At 40.5% G+C, this 25,781-nt stretch overlaps 1 protein-coding gene across 10 annotated transcripts in view; it reads right to left on the reverse strand.

Moving 5' to 3' along the window:
* Zfx (zinc finger protein X-linked) overlaps positions 1 to 25,330 on the reverse strand; it is a 49,234-nt gene extending 23,904 nt beyond the window's left edge. For 2 of the 10 annotated variants that reach the window (XM_087600466.1, XM_087600460.1), the window contains exons 1-3: positions 25,256 to 25,330; positions 16,008 to 16,075; positions 1,887 to 1,976 (exon numbers count right to left, since the gene is read on the reverse strand). In XM_087600466.1, the coding sequence (XP_087456592.1) occupies positions 1,887 to 1,947 (61 nt within the window). In that variant the 5' untranslated portion in view covers positions 1,948 to 1,976; positions 16,008 to 16,075; positions 25,256 to 25,330. 10 annotated transcript variants of the gene reach the window in all.
* Positions 25,331 to 25,781: the final 451 nt, after the last annotated feature.

Consider the following 25,781-nt stretch of genomic DNA (forward strand, 5'->3'; position numbering starts at 1 on the left):
AAACAACCTCTTCAATAGATCAATGCTTCTGTTTGGTTTTCAGAACAAGTTAGATCCAAGTAGTTACCTAATTCAATCACTATATCCCTACTCAAACACTCTATAACAAAACAAAACAGCAAGAAAAATCAACAAACAAAACTAGCCTGGCTGCAGAGGAGGCCCACACCTTTATTACCAGCACTCAAGAGGCAGAGGCAGGTGGATCTGTGGCCAAAACTATCCTAGAACACAAAAAGAAACCCTGTCTCAAAAAACGAAAACCAACCAAACAAGCAAGAAATGTAATTCACAGATGAGGATTAGACAAAACTTAATAATTTTATGACTTTGAGCAAGTCACTGAACTTGAGTTTCCATTGCCTCATCAGGGAAATGAGAATAGTATGTGCCCTGCATACGTCACAAGATTGTGACCATCAAATCAGAGTATATGGGAAATGTTCTGAAAAACGTAATGAGACGTTTCATTATTATCATGACATAGAAACGGAGGCCCTGACAGATTTAGTGACTTGCAAAGAGTTTGCTTAAGTGTTAATCAGGACCACAATGAAACAGTCTTTCACTCTACCACTCAGGGCATTAGCTAGGTTTCCTTGTCACAAGTAAGAGCAAATACACACTTTATTTTCCTCAGTTTCTCTTCCAAAAACAATAATTATGCTTCATGTTCTAATAAACTATGTAGTTATCATTATCAAAAGGAAATCACCAAACTTGAATGATTATTCTATGAAAAATGATGTCCTCCCTTATTAAATATTTAACCTTCTGATCAACTTGTTATTTAATATATTACAACCTGATCATTGAGAAACCAATGAAAAATTAGTTAATTTTCTAATAAAGACAACTCAGTTGTACCCACTTCAATGTTATAAATTCCCCTTCTGTACCCTGGGTAGTGAAGCAAAACTGTCTTCCTGAAGGAAGAGTCTTTGAGGGAACCTATGAGAAGGCTGTGAAAGTGGGCCAGTGTCTGGATGTGGAAGACCTTGGTTTGTACTTTACCGGTTGGGTGATAGAAAGCACGTAGATCATATAATCTACAGTTGTGGTATGTATTCTGACTAGTGGGATGGATTAAATAAATTCAGGGTAAGGAATAAATGTCACTGTCAACTAAGAACAACACAAGAGACTATGTGACAGTGGTGTGGATGTAGTCAAGGAATATTTTTTCAAAGGGACAAAGAACAGAATTCAGTGGATAACTGAGCAAGAAGATAGTAACTAAAGAAACACTAAGAGGCTGATATTACTGTTGTCCAAGAGACAGTTTGCTCTTGAGACCAGGCCAGGCTGGGAAAGTGGCACACACCTGCAGTCTTAGAACTCAGGAGGCTAAGGTAGAAGGATAAAGAATTCAAGGCTCAACCTGGATTTTAGAGACTATCTCAAAAAACTAAAACAAAATGCTTGAGAACAGGGGTGCTTAGCATAGCAGACTTTTCACCTTTTAAAATAGTCATACATACACAATGTATCATTGGTAGAGATCCGAGTAGAAATGTAAAATTTATTTCTTTCATACACGCTTTACATAAATAGCCCAGGGGTCATTTTCTACAATGCTTGTTCATATGCATGTACCTTTACTTAACCCATGACACGACTTGTGTTGTCATGGCAGTACTCTTAAGTTTGGGGTTTTGGAGCATTTGGGATTTTCAGATTAAGGATACTCAACTTATACTGACAAGAATATTAAAGCTCCTTATGAAAAGGCCCAATTTTTAAGAAAGGGATGATAATGTGCTCATTTTTTTATTTGTAGATTCTGAAATCCAAACATAACTAACGATGTGAGAGTTTAGCAATGAGCCATAACAACCTCCCAGTTTGGCAGATGAAAAGTACAGCAGCAATCCAAGTCACTATACCTGTTGCATCAAAAAATGAGTTTGGTGCTTGTGGTTGTAATTCAAGTCCATCTTCATCCATGGCCTTTAAATTCTCATCAGCCAGAACACCTAAATCAAGAGACACCAGTATTAATTTTAGTATCCTTTTTTAATGTCACATTTTCATTTCTGAAGGACTCAAGTTATACAACAGATGAACATCTGACATAAACATATAAATCTAGAGGGTCACCTTTATCCAGGCTCATTATAAATTGAGACACATGCCAAGTACACACCTATAATCATGGTATTCAGGAGGCGAGGCAGGAGACTCACAAGTTCAAGACCAATATGGGCTACACAGAGGGTTCCAAATCAGTCTCAGCTATATGATAAGACCATGTCCAGTGAGGCCCTATCTTAAATAAATAAAATAAAAAATAAATTCAGGGCTAGATAGTGATGGTACTTTAAACCTAGTGCTCTGCAGGCAGAGGTAGGCAGATTTCTGCATTCGAGGCCAGCCTGGTCTACAAAGTGAGTTCTAAGATAGTCAGGGCTAATTAAAGAAACCCTGTCTTGAAAAAATAATCGGGGCTGGGGATTTAGCTCAGTGGTACCTAGGAAGCGCAAGGCCCTGGGTTCGGTCCCTAGCTCCGAAAAAAAAGAAAAAAGAAAAATAATCAATAATCTTTACTGAGTCACTGCTCCAGATCTAAATACACACATATTGGTAAATGTTCACATATACGGAAAACCTTCATCCCAGAATTCAGGAGGATTCCTAAATATCCAAGGCCAAACTGGGCTACTTAACAGGATTTTATGTGTTTCCCTCCCCTTCCCCCAAAGCCTTTAGCACCACCTAGAACCAAGATAAAGAGTATTTTCAGAACCCTAGCACTATCATCTGACTAAGTGACATCATCCTCTCACAGGATTACTTAACTACTTTTTTGTTTCGTTGTTGTTGTTATTTATGTAGCTCTGGTTATCCTGGAACGCACTCTGTAGATCAGGCCAGCCTTGAACTCAGAGATCCACTTGCTCTACCTTTCTAGTGCTGAGATTAAAGGGATAAGTGACCACTGCTCAGCAGCAACTGACTTTTTAAAGGTTCAACTAAATGCATTCTGTCATGGAAAATTTCTGCACAAAAGTTTTTTCATTACTTCTCTAAACTTATGCAGTGTTTCAAACACTATATTGAATAATCATAGAATCACAAAGTACATAATTATAGTAAACACAACTGTAGTAAGCACCTTTCTTAACCTCCTGATTTATGCACATACAATTTTCACAGTGTATTTAACTATTTTGGCCAAAAGTGATTAGCACTAGCTATGAAATGGTTTAAAAAAAACAGTTAAGTCCACTTTAGCCCAATAAAATAAAATTTCTACCCTCAAAAACCTAAAACTGTGAGCAGAAATCAGTTATCTGCTCCTTTCATGTAGCCCTTTCTTCCACTCTCTGCCCGCCTGCATCTCTCAGTCTAGGCCGCTAACACGGAACTGAGGAAGGTCATTTTCCCACTCTGGCTTAGACCAGTAAAATAAAGTTTACAAACAAACAAAAACAATCAATTTAATGTCCTGAGAAAATAGATAAAGCAGGAAGAGGTGGCTTACCAACAGATTTTTGGATCCTGAACACAGAACTTCCTAAGGACCCACTTTATCCTACTCCCTTGGGATCTTATAAGACATCCCAATGACCTTAATTCTTCTTTTTCTACTTTAGCCAAAAACAAACCAACCCTTAACATATCAACTAATATTACTTGATTACTATTTCAAAAGATCAGACATCACAGATTTTATTTGCCCATGTTCTAAATACTGCAGAAACTTCCTCATTGGTTTCCTAGTCTCTACTTTCTAATCCAAACTAAATGGAACTATTAGACACATCTTTCTTTGGCTTTTAATTTTTTTAAAGAAGCATTTATTTACTTTATTTATATGAGTACATTGTAGCTGTCTTCAGACACACCAGAAGAGGGTATCAGATCCCATTACAGATGGTTGTGAGCCACCATGTGGTTGCTGGGGCTTGAACTCAGGACCTCTGGAGGAGCAGTCAGTGCTCTTAACCACTGAACCATCTCTCCAGCCCTGGCTTTTAATTCTTTATTAGTAAATACTATATGCTTGTGAAAATTTTAACACAAATGTAATTTCTCTAAAGCATCGTTTCTCTACTCAAAGAAGATTCAAGCCCATACTATCTTAAATGCTAACTCCAAATTACCTTTCCATCACTGGCTCTCCCAACTTTATCCCAAGTACCTCTCACACATGCATACACTCTCCAAAAAATAAAAATGCCAGAACATCCCTTCCCCAGTACACTAGGGCCCCTCGGTAATTCTAGTACTCAGAGACAGACAGGAGGATTGCCAAAGTCTAAACTAACCTGGCTATACAGGAAGACTGTTAGAAAAACAAACAAACAAACAAACAAACAAACAAAAACACAGACCTAACCTCTGTAGACCTCTTTCCTTGCAAATGTTCTCCCCTACAACTCCAACAAATACACAATATACTAGAAATGTACCCTCCCTACCAGAACTTCCACAGCATGTTTTCTTTCTTAGTATCCTTTTTAACCATGGCTATTTTATGTCTAGCTTAATGTATTGAATTGTACTTGTAGGTACTGAATTCATGCATGGTCATATACGTAGGTGGGCTTTGGTATGCATACAGAGGTCATCTCCATAGTCTTTCTTGATTACTCTCCACCTTGCTTTTGTTTTCTAAATTCTTTAGGTTTCCCCAAGGCTTTTACAAATATCCTTTCTGTATTTACCCCCAGCCCCCTCTTCCCCCATGTGCAGCTAAAGTTTCCAATTTCCCATCAGTTGTCTACTACCTTGGCTTCTATGGTTACTTCAGGTTATACACAGAACTGTTAAGATATGATTCTAGGACCCATACATCACCTTTTTTTTTTTTTGGTTCTTTTTTTCGGAGCTGGGGACCGAACCCAGGGCCTTGTGCTTCCTAGGCAAGCACTCTGCCACTGAGCCAAATCCCCAACCCCGACCTTATTTTTTGAGGCAAGGTTTCTTACTGAACCTTTCCTGGCTTGGCTAGGCTGGCTGGCTAATAATGAAGTCCAGTGCCGGGTCTGTCACCACCTCATACCAGATTTTATGGCAGTGTTGAGGATCCAAATTCAGGTCCTCATGCTTATGCAACAAGAGTCATCTTACCAAGAATCTGGCCCCTATATATCTTATTTTTATATGTTAAATTCCACATAAATATCATGAGAAACCCAAAACGTACATAATAAATGGTTCTATCATTTTCAAGAAATAGCTATGTTTGTGGTAAGAACTATTTGAAATGAAAACAAATGATGGCTAGATTAATAAACAAAAAATGGTTTAACCATGAAAATCAAGGTGTATATGTTCTAAGCTGTCACTACTACATACAACTTAAAGTCACCTTTGGGTATAATTCTTTTTGCTTTCTAAAAAAAAATGCAACTGCAAAGTGATAAATGTATGTTAACCTTCTAAGCATAATAAAATGTTAGGTGAAATTAAGCCAACTAAGATTTAAAAAAGGGATACATGCATTAAGGTACATCTGTCAAGTCTCTCTATATAAGACTAATTCCCATCAATTCTAAAACTCCTCAACCTGTAAAGCAACTACTTAACTCAGCTCTAATCTTCCTTGGCTTTTCTACGACACTCTGACAGATAAGCAATTCCACTGATTCTGAAGTTCATTGCAGCCTATTTTTTCAAAGTGCCACCTTAGCTCCCTTCCCCCTTCTCGGTACAGTAGCTACCCTGATTCCCCTCACATTACAACAGAGCCAGACCTCAGTGTGGTACACTTACTCCTTCCTCTTACTGTTTTCTCTCTACTCCCCTGGTACAGACCACCAAAATCTACATGCTCAGAGCACCATGCTATGCTTCCGACAGACTTAGGACTCTTTTGGCCACTCTCCTCTCTTCCTTCTTCCCCACTCATACTCATATCTTGTCAACTACTTCTCCACAGGACTCCTCAGCAGTTAATCCATCTCAGTCCTTTATTATCTCCAGTCTTATTGTCCTTTAAACTTCCTGATCCCTGAGGCATGAAAATAGCCTCTTAAGTGGCCTTGCTCTTTTTGCCACTCCCATAACAAATGACTAGGAACCCTGAACAAGAGTTAGTGCCAAGGTCTGAGGTATTACAGCTATGTATATCTGTGGGAAACTAATCCTCCAACCACTGCTTTGATCAGGGCACTCCCCTGGGGTCAGAATACTTCAGCAGCTCTCCAACACTCAGAGGCTCTACAATATGAACCCAATATGCCATGACAGAATTATCTGTTGTTATTTTCATCTTCTTATCATAATCTAACATATTCTAGCAAACATGGAAGAAGTCATTACAAAGCTCAATCAAGTTTGGAAAAAACAAAATTTGTACTTACGAGTAGAAAGAATATATATACCTAGGGCTTTGTAACCCTTCTGAGGTTAGACTTGTTAATTCCCTCTGACAATAACAAGGAAACTGTGCTGTTAGAATGGAAACTACTTAGAAAATGTGATCAAGAAAAGGGCCAGGCCAACAATGACACAGAAGTGTGTGCACTGGGGAGCAGGAACCAACACCCCCCCCCCAAAAAAACTAGGCAAACAGAATGCATCAGAGCACCACAATGAAATACAGAGGAAAAGTATCACTGCTACTGCTTTTCTGAAACACCTCTGAGACTGTCAACCCAATTTGGAAAAATATCCCCTCCCAATACAAAAGTCATGATTCTGAAACAATTCAGAATGGAAAAATTAAGTATTAAGGGAAATATTGAATATCAAACCCAAACTTTTCTTCCAACCTTTAAAACACAGCAACATAAATACCCCCACTAAGTCAATAGGAAATGCACTGGTACCATCTCTTAGATTAGGAATGTGAGATAATTTACTTATTTTATATTTCTTTAATTTTCTCCCTGGAAAGAGAGAAAGACAGGGTCTTGCAATACAGTCCAGGCTAGACTCAAACACATGGCTGTGTTCTATTTTCGTATACCTACACACCTCCCTGTCTACTCTTGGACAAATTAACAGGATTCTTAAATATTCACATTACTAATATGCAAAATCACTTTTTGCTTGTGGTCCTCCAAAAACCTTGATGTAATAAAATATTATGGCTGACCAGTCTTTTCCCTGCCACACCCTGAGAACTAAATTGTATTATATATGTTAGAGGAAATGTTTCAAACTTCATGAAGAGCAAACCTATCTAGAATTTTTTTCAGAAATTGAAACTGGTGAAAATTTGCAGCTATTAAAATGTAATTAACATTATTAATTAATAATAATTAATATCCCTCTTTAGTTAGACTTTGTTCCCAAATGTTGCCGTGCTGTTCAATGCTAGCCATCATTTCTCCAAGTATTCTCACTTCTATTAGGTTAACCCTTCAAGTCAGCTATTCTTTTTATTTTTTAAGACAGTGAACTATATATAGCCCTGGTTGTCCTGGAACTCTGTAGACCAGGCTGGCCTCAAACTCACCTGCATCTGCCTCCTGAGTGCTGAGATTAAAACTGTGTCCGTTTTTAATTTATTTTCACTGCTCTCACTGAGTTTTTACTCACCAGTAATCATCAGTTTTTACTGTCAGTTGTCATTAGTTTTGTATTTGTTTTCATTGTGATCACTCTAACAAGCACTTTTCAAATCATATGTACACTTAGTCGGCACTTCAATCAAATTTTGCTTAAACAATGAACATTTTCTTGGAGGATTTTTGGCACAAGAAACTTCAAGGGCCTTCAACAGAGAGCAAATATGTTCTATCTACCACTGATTGAATCTCAGTCATTCTTTCACTTTTGAAGCAATTTCACTAAGTTGTTCAAACTGGCCTTTAACGTACCCTATCATGCCAAGCAGGCCTTTAACTTTCTATCCTCTTGCCTCTCAGTCTTCCTAGTTGCTGGGATTATGTATCGTGATGGTTTGTATATGCTTGGCCCAGGGAGTGGCACTATTAGAAGGTGCAGCCCTATTGGAGTAGGTGTGTCACTGTGGGTGTAGGCTTTAAGACTCATCCTAGATGCCTGGAAGCCAGTCTTCTACTAGCAGCCCTCAGATGAAGCTGTAGAACTCTCAGCTCTTCCTGCTCTGTGCCTGCCTGGATGCTGCCATGTTCCCACCTTGATGATAATGGACTGAACCTCTGAACCTGTAAGCCAGCCCCAGTTAAATGTTGTCCTTATAAGAGTTGCCTTGCTCATGGTGTCTGTTTTACAGCAGTAAAACCTAAGACACATATCCATGTCATAAGGTCCAGCTAAGTTCTTTCAACTTAGGGATTTTCTTACCTCCAGACACAGATATTCCTAATGTACTTTATTTTTTCAAAACTAAACTGATTCTAGCTAGACCTAGTCCATGTACGGTTAAGTGCTTAGACCCCAGCTCCTTCTATTTTCTGTAGTTCATCTTTTTTTGGCTTTGAGACAGGGCTGGCTTGTAACTCATACAGGCCAGGCTGGCCTCAAACTGGTGACAATTCTCCTGCCTCAAACTCTTTTTTTTTTTTTTGGTTCTTTTTTTTCCGGAGCTGGGGACCGAACCCAGGGCCTTGCGCTTCCTAGGTAAGCGCTCTACCACTGAGCTAAATCCCCAGCCCCCTGCCTCAAACTCTTAAGTGCACTCTGCTGGCTTCTCTATCACTCATTAGAATTTCTATTACAGGGTAAGTACTCCTAAATCTGTCCTCTATTATCAGTAACTTTCCTCTTACTTGCTTTTAATTATGTATTTACATATGTAGGTATGAGCACATGAGTGCAGATACCCACTGAGGCCAGCTGTGAGATCTTCTGGAGCTGAACTTACAGGTGGTAATGATCTGCCTAACGTGGGAACTCAATTCCAGTCCTGTCAGTCATATGTGTTCTTAACCATTGAGCTATCTCTCCAACCCGACTTCCCTCTTATTCTATTTACCTTTCTACTAACTTCTATACTGGCTAACTTGATCATCACAAACCAGATCTTTTCTTTTGTTTTGGAGACGAGGTCTCTCTCTATTATGCTCTCTGACTGTCCTCGAACTAGAGATCCACCTACATTAAAGGCACAGGACATCACACCCAGCGAGAGATCCTGTTTTGGTTCCTAAATAACTGAGGGTTTTTCCATAGCCATCTTTCAATTATGTGGTGGACGAAAATGTTTTCCCAGACACTTCTGAAATCCCAATGGTTATCCTATAGCAAACATTACACTGTCTTCCCTAGTGTTTCATTTCTCAGTTGGATGCTTTGGATGCCTCTTCTAAACTGCTGCTTTTCCTCAAAAGCATTGTTCCTTTTGGTTGTCCACATTTACAGACAAGTTGCTAAATTAGTTACACTGACAACTGGGAAACTTTCCTCAGTCCCAGTGAAAAATCTCTGCTTTGCCAAGGAGTGAAGTTGTATTCTACCAGTCACAAGCATCCTTTATATGCGTACAGAAGACAAAATATATAATCAGTCAGGCTTTCCTTTAATGGTAGAAAAGTATTACACTTTCCAGGCCAAGTCTCATAGCCTGTAGAATTACTATAAGCCAACTAAAACACTATCCCTTAGCTAGGTCTGGTGCCACAAGCCTAATCCTACCTACTTGGGACATTGAGGCCTGACTACACTACAAAGCAAATCCAGCCTCAAAAAATGAAAACACGAAGAGGGTGATGCACATCTTTAATCCCAGCACCCAGGAGGCAGAGTCAAATGGATCTCTGTGAGTTTGAGGCTAGTCTGGTCTACAGAGTGAGTTCCAGGACAGCCTGGGCTACACAGGAAAACACTACCTGGAAAAAAAACCAAGATGAAATAAAACAAAATAAAAAGAGGTCTTGGAAAATAGCTTAGAAGTGGAGTACTTCGACTAGCATGCAGAAGATCTTACATTCAATCTACAGTATCACAAAATTAAACAAACACTCCCCAACTTTTCTTGCCAGGGCACCCATTTTATAAATCCATGTATAACTCAGCTAACTTAATGCACTTCCTGCTGCAAGACCACCAGAGGTAGACCCTACCTACATGGACAGAGAACTGGCTCAGCTTTAATCACTTGACTATGGCCATGACTTTGTTCTTTCTCCTAGGACCTTTTTGCTTTGGACATTAGTGTATTTATAGGATGCCAGTTTCTGGTATATGACCACAGATTCACTAACTCTCTTGTTTTTTTCCCCTGACAGATTCTAAATTGATTTATACAAGGACAAAGTATTCTTATGAAAAGTATGTTTCAAGGTTCCTCGGCTCTGGATTTTTACTTCTTTTCCTCAACATGATTTTGGAGGAAAAAAGAGCAAAGGTATTTGATATTTATTCTACGTTAAATTTAAAGTCATGATTTTTAACGTACCATAGAAAATAGCCTGGAAATGTGTAAATAAAACAAAATATCCATGAGACAAAAATTTTTAAAAAATGAATCACTAGTAACACATTATAAACAACACTTAACAGAACAAATATTCTTAGACATAAGTAACCAATCAATTCAAACCCTAGTCCATTAGAACAGATTATACCAGATTACTTTACTTTCAAACAATCCTGTTCACCTCCTCTGTCAAAGGGAAGAGAAAATGCCTGCAGTTGTGAATGGAAGAACCTTGTCCTCCTTCCTTGCCCTGCCCCACTTGGAACCTTTGCACGCTTCACTCACGAATTAAGTCCAAGTTTTTGTTACAGACTAGCTTTTCCATAAAATCATCCTGTGCCAATTGGTAATTGCAAGGTTCTGTTTGCTTAAAGAGCCTGAACTTTCACAATCTATTAAAAATTGGCCCTAAAACGAAAAACCTAAAACCCTTATTTTTCCAAAGCCCCTATTCCTGCTCAGATTAAGAACTGCCAAAAATATCCTCTGAATTTAGCTATATTTGTAAGCTAACAATAGCACACTATGTTAAATGCTTTTAAGATTAGCCTGATGGTAGGAACAGTACAGGCTTGGCACTTGTTTTCACATATGTAGAGCAATAGAGCCCCCTTTATAAAAGCATTACCCTTTAAAGGCATGCAGTAGTTGACCAATCCACTTACCATAACATTCTACTGTTTATCATGATGGGATGAATATAACGACTCTTTGTTTCCCCCTTTTTGACTTCATAGTGACTAATTATAAGTTGCTTTGTAACTTTTGCTGGAATTTTCAACAGAAATCCTACTCACATGTCTCCTGAATGTATCCTGTTTTTAGCTGTAGGTGTACTAGAGTGGAGTGTGTAAAACTAGGATAAAGACATTATGTAAACATAATATAGAGTGGAGATTAATTTACATTACATTAGACAAGAATATGCAAAATACAACCATTACAGGTGAAATTTTTAAGAAGTCGATTTCCATCAAATACAATGCAGGGTAAAGAAATATTTGGTTTTCTCTTTTTTTGTTTTTTGTTTTTTGTTTTTTTTTTTTTTTGGAGCTGAGGACGGAACCCAGGGCCTTGCTGCTCTACCACTGAGCTAAATCCCCAACCCCTTGTGTTATTTAAAAAGGGTTCCCTTACACATTTGTTTTGTTCCTATAATTTCTGCCAATCGAGCTTCCCAAACTAAGTATTTAATTTATCTCTGGCCTAGTCATTTTAGTAGTTGTTGGGTACCTTTCTTATGGATTCCCTTTCTCGATATGTTTTTTTTTTCTCTTCTTTTTCTCAATGAGTGACATATACCCTGGCATTTAAAAAAAAAAAAGCCTAGTAGTGGTGTAAACTGTCTTTAATCCCAACGAGGAGGAAGAGGCAGGCAGAGCTCTGTGAGTTTGAAGCCAACTTGGACAGTAAGGGCTATACAAAGAAACTGTCTCGAAAAAACAAACAGAAAGAAACCAACAATAACAACTTAAGCTGGGTGATAGTACATGCCTTTAAACTTACCACTAGAGAGGCAGACGTAGGAGGATCTCTGTGAGTTTGGTCTACAGAGAGAGTTCAAGGACAGCCAGGACCTCTTTCTCAAAACAAAACTCTTTCTAATACATTAAAACTTAAAAGGACTTTGAGTTGTTTGTTGGTTTTGTTTTTTAAATTTTTCATTACAATTATTTATTTAGTGTTTATGAGTACATGCATGTGAATGTGCATTCAAGACCCACATTCTTGTGAAAGTCAGAGCACAGCCTATGAGTTAACCCTCTATTTGTACCATGTGATCTCCAGGAACTGAACCCAGGTAGTCTAGCCTAGCAGCAGCCACCCTCACCAGACAAGTCATTTACCACTGCTGGGTTTTGACTTTTTGAAATAGGGTCTAACAATTCAAAAGCCTAAGCTGCCCTTGAACTAACAGCAATCCTCCTGTCTTGGCTTCCTGTGTACTGAAATTACAAGTGCTAACTACTGTAATTGCCCTACACCTTTAGTTTAATGTGGTCTAACTTTCAATTACTTTATTCAAACTAATTCTTTTCTTAATTGTCTGGTAACTAGTTTTTAAATTCATATATTATCACTTTGTACTTTTTAAAACATTCAAGATATTTTTAAAACATTCAAGATATTTATAACTATGAAGAGTTAGGGGTATAGTTCAGTGGTAGAGTGATTGCCTGGCTTGTTTGAAACTGGGTTCTACACCAGATATCACAAATATAAACTATGAACATTCATTTATGTTTCTATCTATTATTTTTAATTGAATTTTTGAGAAACAATATCTCTATTGGTCCTAATTGTTCTAGAACTACTATATAGACCAGATTGGCCTTGAACTAGAGATCTACCTGCTTCTGCCTCTCTAGTGCTAAGGTTAAAGTCATGTGCCATCGTGTCAAACTAACTATAAACACTGTTAATATCACCGTCCTACCCACTAATACTAAATAAAAGTAACTAATAGTGACTCCACACTATTCCTAACCTACATAAACATAAGATTTCTATTACTGCTATTCCTAAATACATTATACTAACACCAGTAATGGTCTCCATGCATCATAAACATTGGTAAGAATATAATATTGGGCTTTTGTATAACTAGAACAACATTTTCTAATTGGCAGTTGCAGAACTGTAGAGTGTGTTTCTATACTGATGTTGTATTAATAGCAATAGGCTTTGCATATATAATTTAATAAATCCTTGAGTCATCAAACAAAAGAACGGGCTGGATTTGGCATACAAGACCAGCAATAAACATACTCCAAGCTGACTATCAACAAGTGCTTTTAAACTAATCAACTATTTTAAGGAGGGAATTATCTAAGGGTTTTTTTCCCTAAGAAGTATGAAGACAATAACTACTAACATAAAAATATAATTAAATAAGATATAAAAAAATATAATTGAAATATGGAGAACTGATACAAAAAAGGGGGGAAAACTTCTAAGAAAACTGTAAATCAATGAGGAACATGTAAATTACCAGCACTTTGTTATACACAGAGGGGCAGCTCTATGGTAATGTGCTTGCCTATCATGTGTAGGACCCTAGTACCTAATACTCAATCCCTAATATTGGGGAAAAAAGAAAGGAGGAAGAGGAAGGAAAAATTAATCTAATTACGACAAATTTTTTAAAAAAACAAAATTGTTAGATATAACCCTTTCAAAAAAAATCACAGGCTGGAGAGGTGGCTCAGTGGTTAAGAGCACTGACTGCTATACAGCCACCCAATTAGACAAGATGGATGAAGCAAAGAAGTGCAGGCCGACAGGAGCCGGATGTAGATCTCTCCTGAGAGACACAGCCAGAATACAGCAAATACAGAGGCGAATGCCAGCAGCAAACCACTGAACTGAGAATAGGTCCCCTATTGAAGGAATCAGAGAAAGAACTGGAAGACCTTGAAGGGGCTCGAGACCACAAAAGTACAACAATGCCAAGCAATCAGAGCTTCCAGGGACTAAGCCACTACCTAAAGACTATACATGGACTGACCCTGGACTCTGACCCCATAGGTAGCAATGAATATCCTAGTAAGAGCACCAGTGGAAGGGGAAGCCCTGGGTCCTGCTAAGACTGAACCCCCAGTGAACTAGTCTATGGGGGGAGGGCGGCAATGGGGGGAGGGTTGGGAGGGGAACACCCATAAGGAAGGGGAGGGGGGAGGGGGATGTTTGCCCGGAAACCGGGAAAGGGAATAACACTCGAAATGTATATAAGAAATACTCAAGTTAATAAAAAAAAAAAAAAAAGGGGGGGGGCTGGAGAGATGGCTCAGCGGTTAAGAGCGCCCGACTGCTCTTCCAGAGGTCATGAGTTCAATTCCCAGCAACCACATGGTGGCTCACAACCATCTGTAAAGAGATCTGATGCCCTCTTCTGGTGTATCTGAAGACAGCTACAGTGTACTTATATATAATAAATAAATAAATCTTTAAAAAAAAAAAAAAACAAGACGAAAAAAAATCAAGTACCTAATTGAAGATGCAAAATCGTATTACAGAAAGACTGTGTTTTGAATTAATAGTTGTTCATATCTCTTGTCAATGGTGAAAATTATTCTTATTCAGTGATTTAGAGAAATGAAGAATATTATGCACTGTGTCAAAAAAAAAAAAAGAGCACTGACTGCTCTTCCAGAGGTCCTGAGTTCAATTCCCAGCAACCACATGGTGGCTCATGACCATCTGTAAAGGAATCCGATACCCTCTTCTGGTGTGTCTGAAGACAGCCACAGTGTACTCACATACATAAAATAAATAAATCTAAAATTCAAATAAAAAAAATCACATTTTTTCCAAACTGGAATAAACTATGCCAGAACACAAAGCTTTATCAAATAAAATTCCCCATTTAAAACAAAACCATGAAGCAATTTAACCAAAATAGAAACTTGGCTATTTTGAACTTCAAGTCAAATATTTGTAAATAAGACCCATCATGTAAAAAGAATAATAGTGCTGTGCTTGATGGTGCACGCCTTTAACCTCAGCACTGGGTAGGAAGAGGCAGCTGATTTCTCAGTTCAAAGCCAGCCTGGTCTGCACAGTGAGTTGCAGGACAGCCAGAGCTACCTAGTGGGACTCTATCTCCACATACAGAGAGACATTAACACAACATAATCACCACAGTGTTAAAGGAAGGAGCCAGACAACGGTTAAGACTAATCATTCAAAACGGGAAGAAGGCCAAGTGCAGTGGAGCTTGCCTTTTATCCCAGGACTTGGGAGGCGGGATAAATGTTCAAGGCTAGTCTGTTCTACAGAGCAAGTTCCAAGATAGCCAGGGATACACAGAAAAACTCTGTCTTGGAAAAACAAACCAAAACAAAGCAAAAACCAAAATAAAAGTTACAGTATGTTTTGGATTTACTAAAATATATGCTGTTTGATCTTATTATAAATTATCCTTGTTCCTAAATTTGATTTTCAAGTTGCTTGCTGTTGGTATAACTACAACTGAGTTTTGTTTAGTAGTCAATGTTCTCCAACCATGATACAATAAAGTTGGAAAAGAAAAGTCAGAACACAGGCACAGTGTACATGTCTGTAAACCCAGCACATGGGAGACAGAGGCAAAAGGATCAAGAATTATGGCTAGCAGTGAGTTTGAGGCCAGCTAGTGCTACATGAGACCCTGTCTTTAACAGAAAAATTATGAAAAGCACAATGCATTCAGAACCACTTAATAATAAAAATAAAGTATCAAAATCATAAGATCCAGTTATCAGAGGAAAAATTCCAAATTTCAATCCATGTAGTTTAAAAATCGGTTAAGTACTAGTAAGCAGCCTCCAACTTAGCTCTTTTTAAATGTCAAATCATACAGAAACAAAATAGAAAGGAATAATAGTGCCAAGAATAGAAACACAAAACATCCGTAAAATGAACAGTTTGAAAAATCTGATTAGCACAGGCTAGTTATTGACAATGCATAATAAAAATGGAAATTAAAGTTAATTTTTTAATCATCAAGGAAACTGTATTATATCATAATATTTGAAAATTTATACTTTATTTTGTATAAATTATCCCCCCCCCCAAAAAAAACTTCAAAAGCAAAATGGATATAACCACAGGAGAAAGGGGGCTATTAGTAATTCAAATCCACAATCTACAAAAAAAGAAGAAACCAAGTACAGTTTTACAAATGGAGTCTGTCTACCTTTCAGTGATCAGATACCTCTATGCAACAGACCTGTTTCAAAAAAGAGGGAATGCTCCCCAATTCATCTTACAAGGTTAGCTGGGCACAGTTATACGCACCTGTAGAAAGACAGAAAGAGAAAAAAAAACCCAATTAATAGGATATCCTATGTCATTATCTTGAACTTTCATTTAGACTTAGCAAAATAACTTTTGGAATTATTTTGGGTAGGGTTTTTATAGTGTTATGCGCACGCGCGTGCGCGCGCGCGCGCACACACACACACACGCACACACTCAAGCACGCACGCACACACGCACGCATATGTGTAAAAGAACTAGTAGGGTAGGTATTCCCAATTTACATTCAGGGTTCCACTGTAAGTTGCTCTTCTAACTCAAACCTGGTCAACTGTTTCTAACAAAACTATTTTGTCAGCAAGTGCTTATATTGTAGCATTTCTTAGTAAGCTTTACTATTATCTATAGCATTCTTTCAAGGCAGATAACCATTTAGCAATTCTGTGTTCTGTTGCACTGTTTGGCAAGAAATAACATGCAACAGTGCACATATTCTTTAAAGTGATAGCAAAATATAGTTATGTGCCAGGCAGTGGTGGCACGCATTCTTAATCCTAGCACTTAGGAGGCAGAGGCAGGCAGATCTCTGTGAATTCTAGGCCGGCCTGGTCTACAGAGTCAATTTCAGGATAGCCAAATTAACAGAGAAACCACCTTAAAAAAATTGTAACTATATAATGGCACCTGCCTGGGAAAGTAATTATATGATACTATCAATTGGGGCTCTATTTCAAAGATGTTAAAATGTAGGAAGTATATTTCAGAATCTATAACATATGATCACAAGAGCTTAGCAATGTTGTAAAATGAATGCACCATGCTGTTTATAAAAGATAAAATAGAAATTTAAAGACTGGTATAGGTCTTTTATACAGCTGCAGAGCGCTTGTCTGGCTAGCATGCACAAGGTTGTGCATTCAGTCCTCAGCACCATTTGCGGGAGAGGTGGCTGGTAGCACCCAATTGGCTTACAATTGCAGAGGCTGAAGGAAGAAGAATCTCAAAATCTCGGACAGTCTGGGCTAGATAGAGTGAATTCAAGGCCAACATGGGCAACTATGTGGAAAAAAATTAGCAATTAAAAAACCAGGACTGGGGGCTGGAGATGGCTTGGTGGTTAAGAGGACTCACTGTTCTTCCAGAGGTCCTGAGCTCAATTCCCAGCAACCACATGGTAGCTCAAAACCATCTGTAATGGGATCCAATGCCCTATACTGGTGTGTCTGAAGACAGTTACAGTATACTTATATATAATAAATAATCTTTTAAAATAAGGACTGAAGAGGCTGAGGATAGATGTAGTCAATTTGTTGGCCTAGCACATATGAAGTCCTAGGTTCGATCCCAAGTATCACATCCATAGTGCTATCTAAGACTATCAAAGAACTTGGCATAACGGAATATGTCTATAATCTTAGCATTCTGGATACAGAGGCTGGAGGATCAGAAGGCAAGAGTTATTCTTGGTTATATACAGCTAGTTTGGCAACAGCCTAGGACACATGAAGGGGAGAAAAGGAGGGAGAGAGTAAAGAGACAGACAGCTTGGCGGAAGAACGCTGGTCTAGCATGTGTTAATCACTAAATTTAATCCCTGACAGCACCAAAGCAGGTTCAGGGTGGAGGGACAGAGAACAAATGAAAAGAAAACTGGGTTTACAATGGCAACAAAGATAACAAACTGAGATTAGTGTTTCCAATAGAGTTAAAGGCAAACACAATAAAAATCCAATAAAATAATCCTTTAAAAAATGAACAAGTTAAGATTTAATTATAAAGCTAGCATCATGAAATCAAGGTGGCAGTGATAGAACTAGCCCAACAGGTCAATAGAAACAGAAACTAAAAGCAGATGTGGGGCCAATGAGGTGGCTCAGTGGTAGAAGGCACTTGCCATCAAGCCTGAGACCTGAATTCAATCGCCAGGACCCACATGGTGAGAGAAATGATCCCTGCAGGTCCTCGTCTAACCTCCAGACACAGCCCCGCGAATATACACAGAAATAAATGATGCAATGAAAGTTTAAACAAAATTAAATGAAAACATGTACAGATGTATGTAATGCAGTAATACCTCAGGGGAGACAGACTGAACTGAGAAATGCAAAAATAAATGAGATCCCTGCATCATCACCAGAGAAAATTTTCCAGATAAACTGTATATGAAAAAGCACACAGCCAGGCAGTGGTAGCACACATTGTTAATCCCAGAACTTGAGAGGCAGAGGCAGACAGATCTCTGAGTTCTAGGCCAGCCTGGTCTACAGAGTGAATTCCAGGACAGCCAGAGCTGCACAGAGAAAACCTGTCTCAAGAAAAAAACAAAAAGAAAAGGAGAGCAAGGTATCATGATTACCTTTAAGAATTTCTAGAACACCACACACACACACACACACACACACACACACACACACACACACACACAGAGAGAGAGAGAGAGAGAGAGAGCGCACAGCCCAAAAACCAGCTACCTTCACATTAAGAACTCCAACACAAAAAGTAAACAAAGCTACGAGAAAAGCCACAGAGTAGGAAGATACTTTTAGCATATATAATCACAAATCTTTAAGATCCACAATATAAAAATATCCATAAACCATAAGAAAAAGGCAACAGTCCAACACAAAAGTTGATCAAGGACGTATGCATAAACAATTCCCAGAAAACTCAAATGGCCAGTAAATCTGGAGAAGCAATTCAGCCAACTCTAATAGTAACCAAAGAAATGGAAAATAAACACAGCAAGGAGATCGCATTTATACCCAACAGATTAGGAAAACAGCAAAATCTAATCTTTTAGCAAGGAGATCGCATTTATACCCAACAGATTAGGAAAACAGCAAAATCTAATCTTTTGGCAATGTTCTGGTGAACTAAGCTCAGAAACAGCTGGTGAGAGTGTCAAATGAAATGCAATTTGGTGTTTTGGCAATTCCCAGTAAAACTGACAATGCACAGACTTCCTCAATACAGCAACTGCACTTCTACTACAAGGGGAACAACTGTTTGAGGATGCTCACGACAGCACTGCTGGAAATTGCTCAAAACTGCCAACAGCCTAATGTGTCCCCCATAAAAATAAATAGATCAGCATTTTTATATATTGAAATACAGTATTAGTAAGAGCTTCCTTAGCACCCAAAAGGACCTTGCTCTGATACCCAGTACTGCTTGTCCCCCAAAAGTATGAATGAACTACAACAGTAGTTTTCAAACTTTTTGGTTTCAGGACTCTTAAGCTTTCAAAATGACAGAACCATAAGATGTTTTTTATGTCACTCAGAGAAATTTAAACTAAGAGTACAGTATAATGGCACATGCCTGCCACCTCAGGACTTGAGAGGTTAAAAGCTTGATTACCAAGTTTCAGGCCCCTCTGGAACTGGGGCAAGATCTTGTCTTTTGTTTTTAAACATTTAAAAATATTAATTCATTAAAAATTTTAAGCATGAATAACATTTTACTATGTTAAGTTTTTTAAAATTGAAACTTGTTTTATTTCTGCAAATCTAATGACTCACTTCACAGAGGAAAGATAAATTCCAACTGTTTCTGCACTTACTCAATTATGACATCATAAATCATGTACTCTCTAATGCCTGAATAATATACAGGTGAATGTGGATAAAAAGGGCAAGTGACAGCATTATGAAGCTAATTCTGACCTCATCAGCCTCCTCTAAGACCATTAGGGACCTGGAAGAATCCCTGTAGCACATTGGAAACCAATAAATTGGATCTTTAAAACTATGTTTGGTACTCTCAGGAGGTGATGGCACATCCCTTTTAATCCCAGCACTCGGGAGGCAGAAGCAGGCAGATCTCTGAATTTGAGGCCAGCCTAGTCCACAGATCAAGTTCCAGGACAACCAGGGCTACACAGATAAACCCTCTCAAAAAGCATGCATAAATAAACAAACAAACCAGCAAACAAAGCATGTTAAATATATACAACAATGCACTATAAATAAAGTTAAGACGCATAAGGCAATACCTGATATTACTTTAGTTACATACATATTGAACAATGGTTGCATGTAGAAAAGAGGAATGTGGCTAAAGGGGATGCATCCTTGAAGTTGTAAGCTGTGAGAGCATTTCATTAAAACATCGCAACAGGGGTTGGGGATTTAGCTCAGTGGTAGAGCGCTTGCCTAGCAAGCACAAGGCCCTGGGTTCGGTCCCCAGCTCCGAAAAAAAGAAAAGAAAAAAAAAAAAAAAAACATCGCAACAAACTAAAATTTGTCAACTCAATATTTACTCTTTAACAATTCTGAAAAACTTCATAATTAAAACTTTAAACAAACAGCTATATACATTAAGGCCATTTAGCTTCTTTAAAGTATACTTCCTGCGGAGCAAAAAAAACAAGGTTTTGGGGGTTGGGGATTTAGCTCAGTGGTAGAGCGCTTGCCTAGCAAGCCCAAGGCCCTGGGTTCAGTCCCCAGCTCCGGAAAAAAAAAGGTTTTAAGATTACATGGATTTTAAAAAATGCTGTCTGGATAAAGAATTTGGCAGGAATAGGAGCAGGTTGGCTATATTCCAATCAAATCTGGGGCAAGTATAGAGGTTACTCAGCACCTGGGTTTGACCTGTTGTCCTAACAAGATAGGTGTGCCTTAAAATGAATATCCCTTAGTCAAAGAACATACAGGATAGATAACTGAATTTGAATAGCTGGAAACTATTCAACAAATCAAATTTACTGAGCCCAATAATTTAGATAATTGTTTGGGAAGATGATGATCATATGCCAGGTACTGCTTGGGGACAAAGACAAATGAGAACCTGTGTCTACATTCTATTGAGAAGACAAACATACAAACATTCATTAAAACATTAAAGATTAAATGCTAAAGATGTCCACATTGTTCATGGAACAAAAAATAACAGCTCAGGAACACGGATGGTGTTAACAACAGAAAGAGTAAGAAATGAGAGTTGTTTGGGGACCCTGAGCTTTAAAATAATCCTATAAATAGTACTGGTCATCTATGTGCTGGATAAGTCTGTTTGCAGCTATGTTAAGACACACTAGACACCTCAAATGCTGGATTAGACACTAGATATGTGGGTATGGTAAGAGACATTGAACTAACAGAGAAGATTCCAGAGAGAGAAGCTAACAGATAAACCTTGAGGGAAACCCCACCATAGGAGAAAGAAAAAGCAGAGTGTATGAAACAGAACATACTTGACAACATTAGCATGTGGCTGAAATTTCCTGACTTGGGAATTATTGGCTTTAGTAAAAGGTGAAGTGGAAAGTTAAAGCAAAGAAAGACAGGTGAGGTAAACAAAAGAAAAACAAAAAACGTGTAAGGACAGGGAAAGGAACCAGCAAAGTTACAAGAGACCAAATTAGGCAAGGTTAATGCCAGCACTCAGAGGTGAGGTCAGCCTGGCCTACCATAATGAGTTCCAGGACAGCCAGGACTATTTACAGAGAACTCTGTCTCAAACCAACCAAAAAGAATGGACAGAGCTCCATCCCAAAGGAAGCAGGCCACTGTGTGTGCAGACACCAAGGCTAGATAGAGGTAGGGCATTCCTTATACAGAGACAAAAGGCAAAGTGAAATGTATGCACGGAAAAAACTCAAGACTATGAAGAGACACTGACAACCAGGTAACTGGCTAGACTTTCAGTTAGGTTTAAAAAAGGGAGGGGAGGACTCTAAGCCAGTTGTGGGGATATGCATGCCTCAGGAAGCTGAGGCTGGAGATTTAGGAGGCTGAGGCTGAGGCTAGCCAAGCTACTTAATAAGATTTGGGTCTCAAAACAAACAAAAATTATATCTTTGATGAGGATGAAGGATTTCAGGGGCCTTTTAACTGTTTTTTTTTTTTTAGTTTAAAGGTAAATTGCCACTGTGCATAAGCATAATTAACACCTTATCATTAACAATGTTGAGAGACTAAACATTTTCAAGCAATGGAAGGGGAAATGTCTTTGAAAGAATCTGAGAGCAGGTTTTTTTTTTTTTGAAAAAAGGAAATTGCAAAAACAAAAAAAATCACCATCTACCTTTTTACAAAGAACCACTTAACTGTACCAATTAAACTTAAGAACTTCACACTGTATATTATGCATTCTGACTGCTCTCTGCCCCCCACCCAAGAACCGCATCTTGAAAGTCTTTTTAAAGAGAATTTTTAAATGTGATTCTTCTTTTTAATTTTGACCTCAAACTCACAAAAATCCCCCTGCCTCCTGAATGCTGGAGTGAAAGGCATGTGCCAACACCACCAAGCTTAAGAAAACTTCTTTAATTAAAGTTTGCCATGGCCTCTAGGAAAACCACTCTTCAGGAGCAATATTTCCAACCTGTTGCTGTCTTCAGAAGAGAAGCCACTGAGAGTGAATAAATGTACAACTGTGAAGCACATTTCCCACATAAGCATCTCGATAAGTCAAATATTAATCAAAAATGCAGGAAGGCTTGCTTAGCAAATAACCTTTTTCAGCCTCTCAAACAAAACTCTCAGCAGGGAGAAAAACAGATTGCAAAGGGCAGCTGAAGGCCACTGCTTTTCAATAACCATCCTTCCAAACCACTTTACAAAACTGACTTCCTAAAAAAGTCATCATGGGAACACTCGTACGTTCTCGTACGTTCTCATCTTCTTCAAGAAGCACCAGTCTTAATTTTCAATAATGATAAATGAAATTATAGGAAACTCTACTGTTTACTAGAGAAACAACAACTCTGAGCGAAACGTTATTTACAGCGAGTAGAGAAAAAGGAGCAGCTAACGAAAATGATCATTCAAAAATGTAATAAAATACTTTAAAGGGGTAATAAAATCTGGCTTCTGACCACTCTTTGTAATTACCATCACTATGAAAACACTGGTCAGCCTATACTACAATCTACTTCTCTCAAACTTATTCTAGCCCAACCGAGCTGATAGCTATCAAGCACAGATCCGGGTGTTGTCGTCATCCTTCGAGTCTGAGGGCTCCCCCACTGCTTCCCCACGGAGGATAAGCCCTTCCACCATTCACTCTGCAACCCATCTTTCCAAGCCTCCTGCCTATACTATTCAGTTTAGCTAAACAGTAAATATTTAGCGTTCTCTAAAGAAACTTCACCCTTGAAACGCCCTTTGCCTGTCTGGGCCACCACCTAAAAACACCAGGCTTGGAACCTCAAAATGCCACTTATTTCAGAAACTCATTCCTGATGCTTCATAAGGAAACCATGCGTCCTCTGAAACCCCACAGCAACTCGGTTGTAGCTTTCGCGCGGCACTTCTTACATTTCAACATTTGCTCTTCTACCTCTGAACAACAAGCCTCCTGCAACCACCTCCTACAAGAACCTCCTCCTTAGCATCTAGCACGGCTAGCATGGGATTACCAGAAAAGTTGTGCGGGGTGAGATCGAAAGAACTTTCAAGGGTGGAATTCCACTCTAAAAATCTCACAAACTACCACAGCGAATAAACGAACGCTAGATAATAATCACATTACATTGTTCGATAAGAAAATAACTTTCTGCCCTTTAATCTTCCTCAAGAAAAAAAAAAGAATATACTAAAATTTAAACACAGCGTCCCAAGAAACTTATTTCTACAGAAAGGAACACAAAAACTTCCCTCCGATACTTAGTCTTCCGCTTTCGTAGGATGCCTTTTCCCCCCTATTGGTCAAAAGAGTGGTGAGAACTTTCCCATCACTTTTCTTTCTTTATTCACAGACTCGTGAAAGCAACGATTGGCGGAGAACCACCGCACCAGGGTCACCCTAATGGCCATGTCTACCTCTGAGGAAATAAAGTAATAATAAAATGTCTCCGGCTCCACTACTGCCGCCGCTGCAGATCAACCTGAAGCGGCAGCAAGCGCCAGGGAAAGGCTCGAAGCCCCGGGGCAATACGGATGAGGTGGCTCCGGCGCCAAGACAGCCGCGATGGCCGCCTGCGGCAGCTGAGTTGAAATACAGCGGAAACAGCAGCCAGTCACGGGGCTGTGGGAGGCTGGGCAGGAAGGTGGCGCTGCCGCCAAGCGCCTGGAATCCAAGTGCTCATCATGGCGACGAGGGCAATGGCCGCCATGGGGAGCGAACACGCCCCTGCGCGCACACTCGACGCCGCGCCCGGGCTCCGGTACCCGTAGCCAGCGCCGCCGCTGCCCGCTCTCACACCCCCCCTCACGGGCTGTAGCGGAATTTTCTCCTCAGACGCCGCCTTCAAAATGGCGGCTCCCCCTCCCGGCAACCCCCTCAGTCGTACCCTGCAGCAGGCGCCGATCGTCCGCCATCTTGTCCCCCGTCCCTCTTTCCCCCCCCTCGCCGATATTTACATAGCGAAAATCGGCCCGGCCGGCCTGCGGCCTTCACCTCATGCCTGCAGCCTTAGCCTCCTCGTCAGGCCTCGCCCCCGCACGGTGCCCCGGGTCGGCCGCGTCGCCCACCTAGGACCCCTCAACTGCCTCCCCAACCGCCGGGCAACACTGCCCCGGCGCCCGCCCGTTTGCAGAGCGCGCCTCAACCGCCGTTCTGAACACCCGGGCGCCACCCCGGGCCTAACTGCGGCCTCCTCGGGGCCTGCTCGGCGTCGCGCGCCACGCCGCCCGGCCTAGCGCGGGAGGGCGCCTTGCGGGCCGCCGACCAGGCCGAGACCAGGCCGCCGCGCGCGCACTAGGCCCTACGGCCGCAGTGGCACCCCGGACTCACCGGACAGTCGTGCGGCGGTCGGCGACGGTGGCGGGTGCTGCAGGCCGGCCTTTCTCTGGAGCACTGGGCCGGGCTCCGGCTGGTGGGGCGGGCGGAGGGAGGGAGGAGGGGCCGAGCTCGGAGCTGACAAAAAGCGGCCCAGCTCCCCGGCACGGGCCCGCCGTCAGCACGTCACGTCACCGCCGGGGAGAGAGACCCAGGAAAATGCGGAAGGATAGATGGGCCCCCTCCTCCGCCCGGTGGGTCCCTCTGACGCCCCGGGTTGGCACCGTTCACGCCCCGCAACCGGGGAGCCCCGTGGCCTCGCTGCGGCGGGGTCTCGGGCGGCCTGAGTTTCCGTGACAGCGCCCCCCTTCTTTCCACCTCCGCGCTCCCGCCCGCCACCGCCGCCACACACACGCCGCTGCCACCGCCGCCTCGGCTGTAAAGTCCGCACGAGGCCGTGGTCCGCCGACCCCGTCGAGAGGCGGGAGGCCCGGGCCACCCCCCACCATGTTTGTGGGCCGCAACCACCCCCCGGGGGCCTCCAGGGAGACCTACCGCCTCTCCGCGAGGGTCCTGGCCTGAGGCGGTGGCTCGAGTTGTTTGCAGGCCCTCAGACCCCCCTCCCGCCGTAAATGTGTGTGTGTGTGTGTGTGCTGTGCTGTGTGTGTATGTGTGTGTGTTTTCATCCCCGGTGCCTGGGGATGAAGATAAATTTAGCAACCCTCGCCGTCCCCTGTCTTCCCTTAAAAAAAACAACTTTGAAACAAAATGAAAATGGGCTTGCCAATTTGAATGGTGCAGGCAAAGTGTTGTGGGGGGGGGGGGTGCAAAAACAACTACCAACTACCGTACTTTTTTTTTTAATAAATAAGCTTTCTGTCAGGAAGCCAAATTGGTCTTTTTTTTGGAGGGGGGGTTACATTTTGAAGACTTGCACACTGCAGGGAAGAGAATTTTTAGTGGTATAGAAACTACACGTGTGTTACACTGGAAGTGTATGAATTATAACTTTAATGTATGTTTCAGTAATAATACTATACATTCTACTATTATCTGGAAGTTTTTTTTTTAATAAGATTCT

This window comes from Rattus norvegicus, chromosome X, assembly GCF_021556685.1.
Source record: "Rattus norvegicus strain SHRSP/BbbUtx chromosome X, alternate assembly SHRSP_T2T, whole genome shotgun sequence".
Taxonomy (NCBI): Eukaryota; Metazoa; Chordata; class Mammalia; order Rodentia; family Muridae; genus Rattus; species Rattus norvegicus.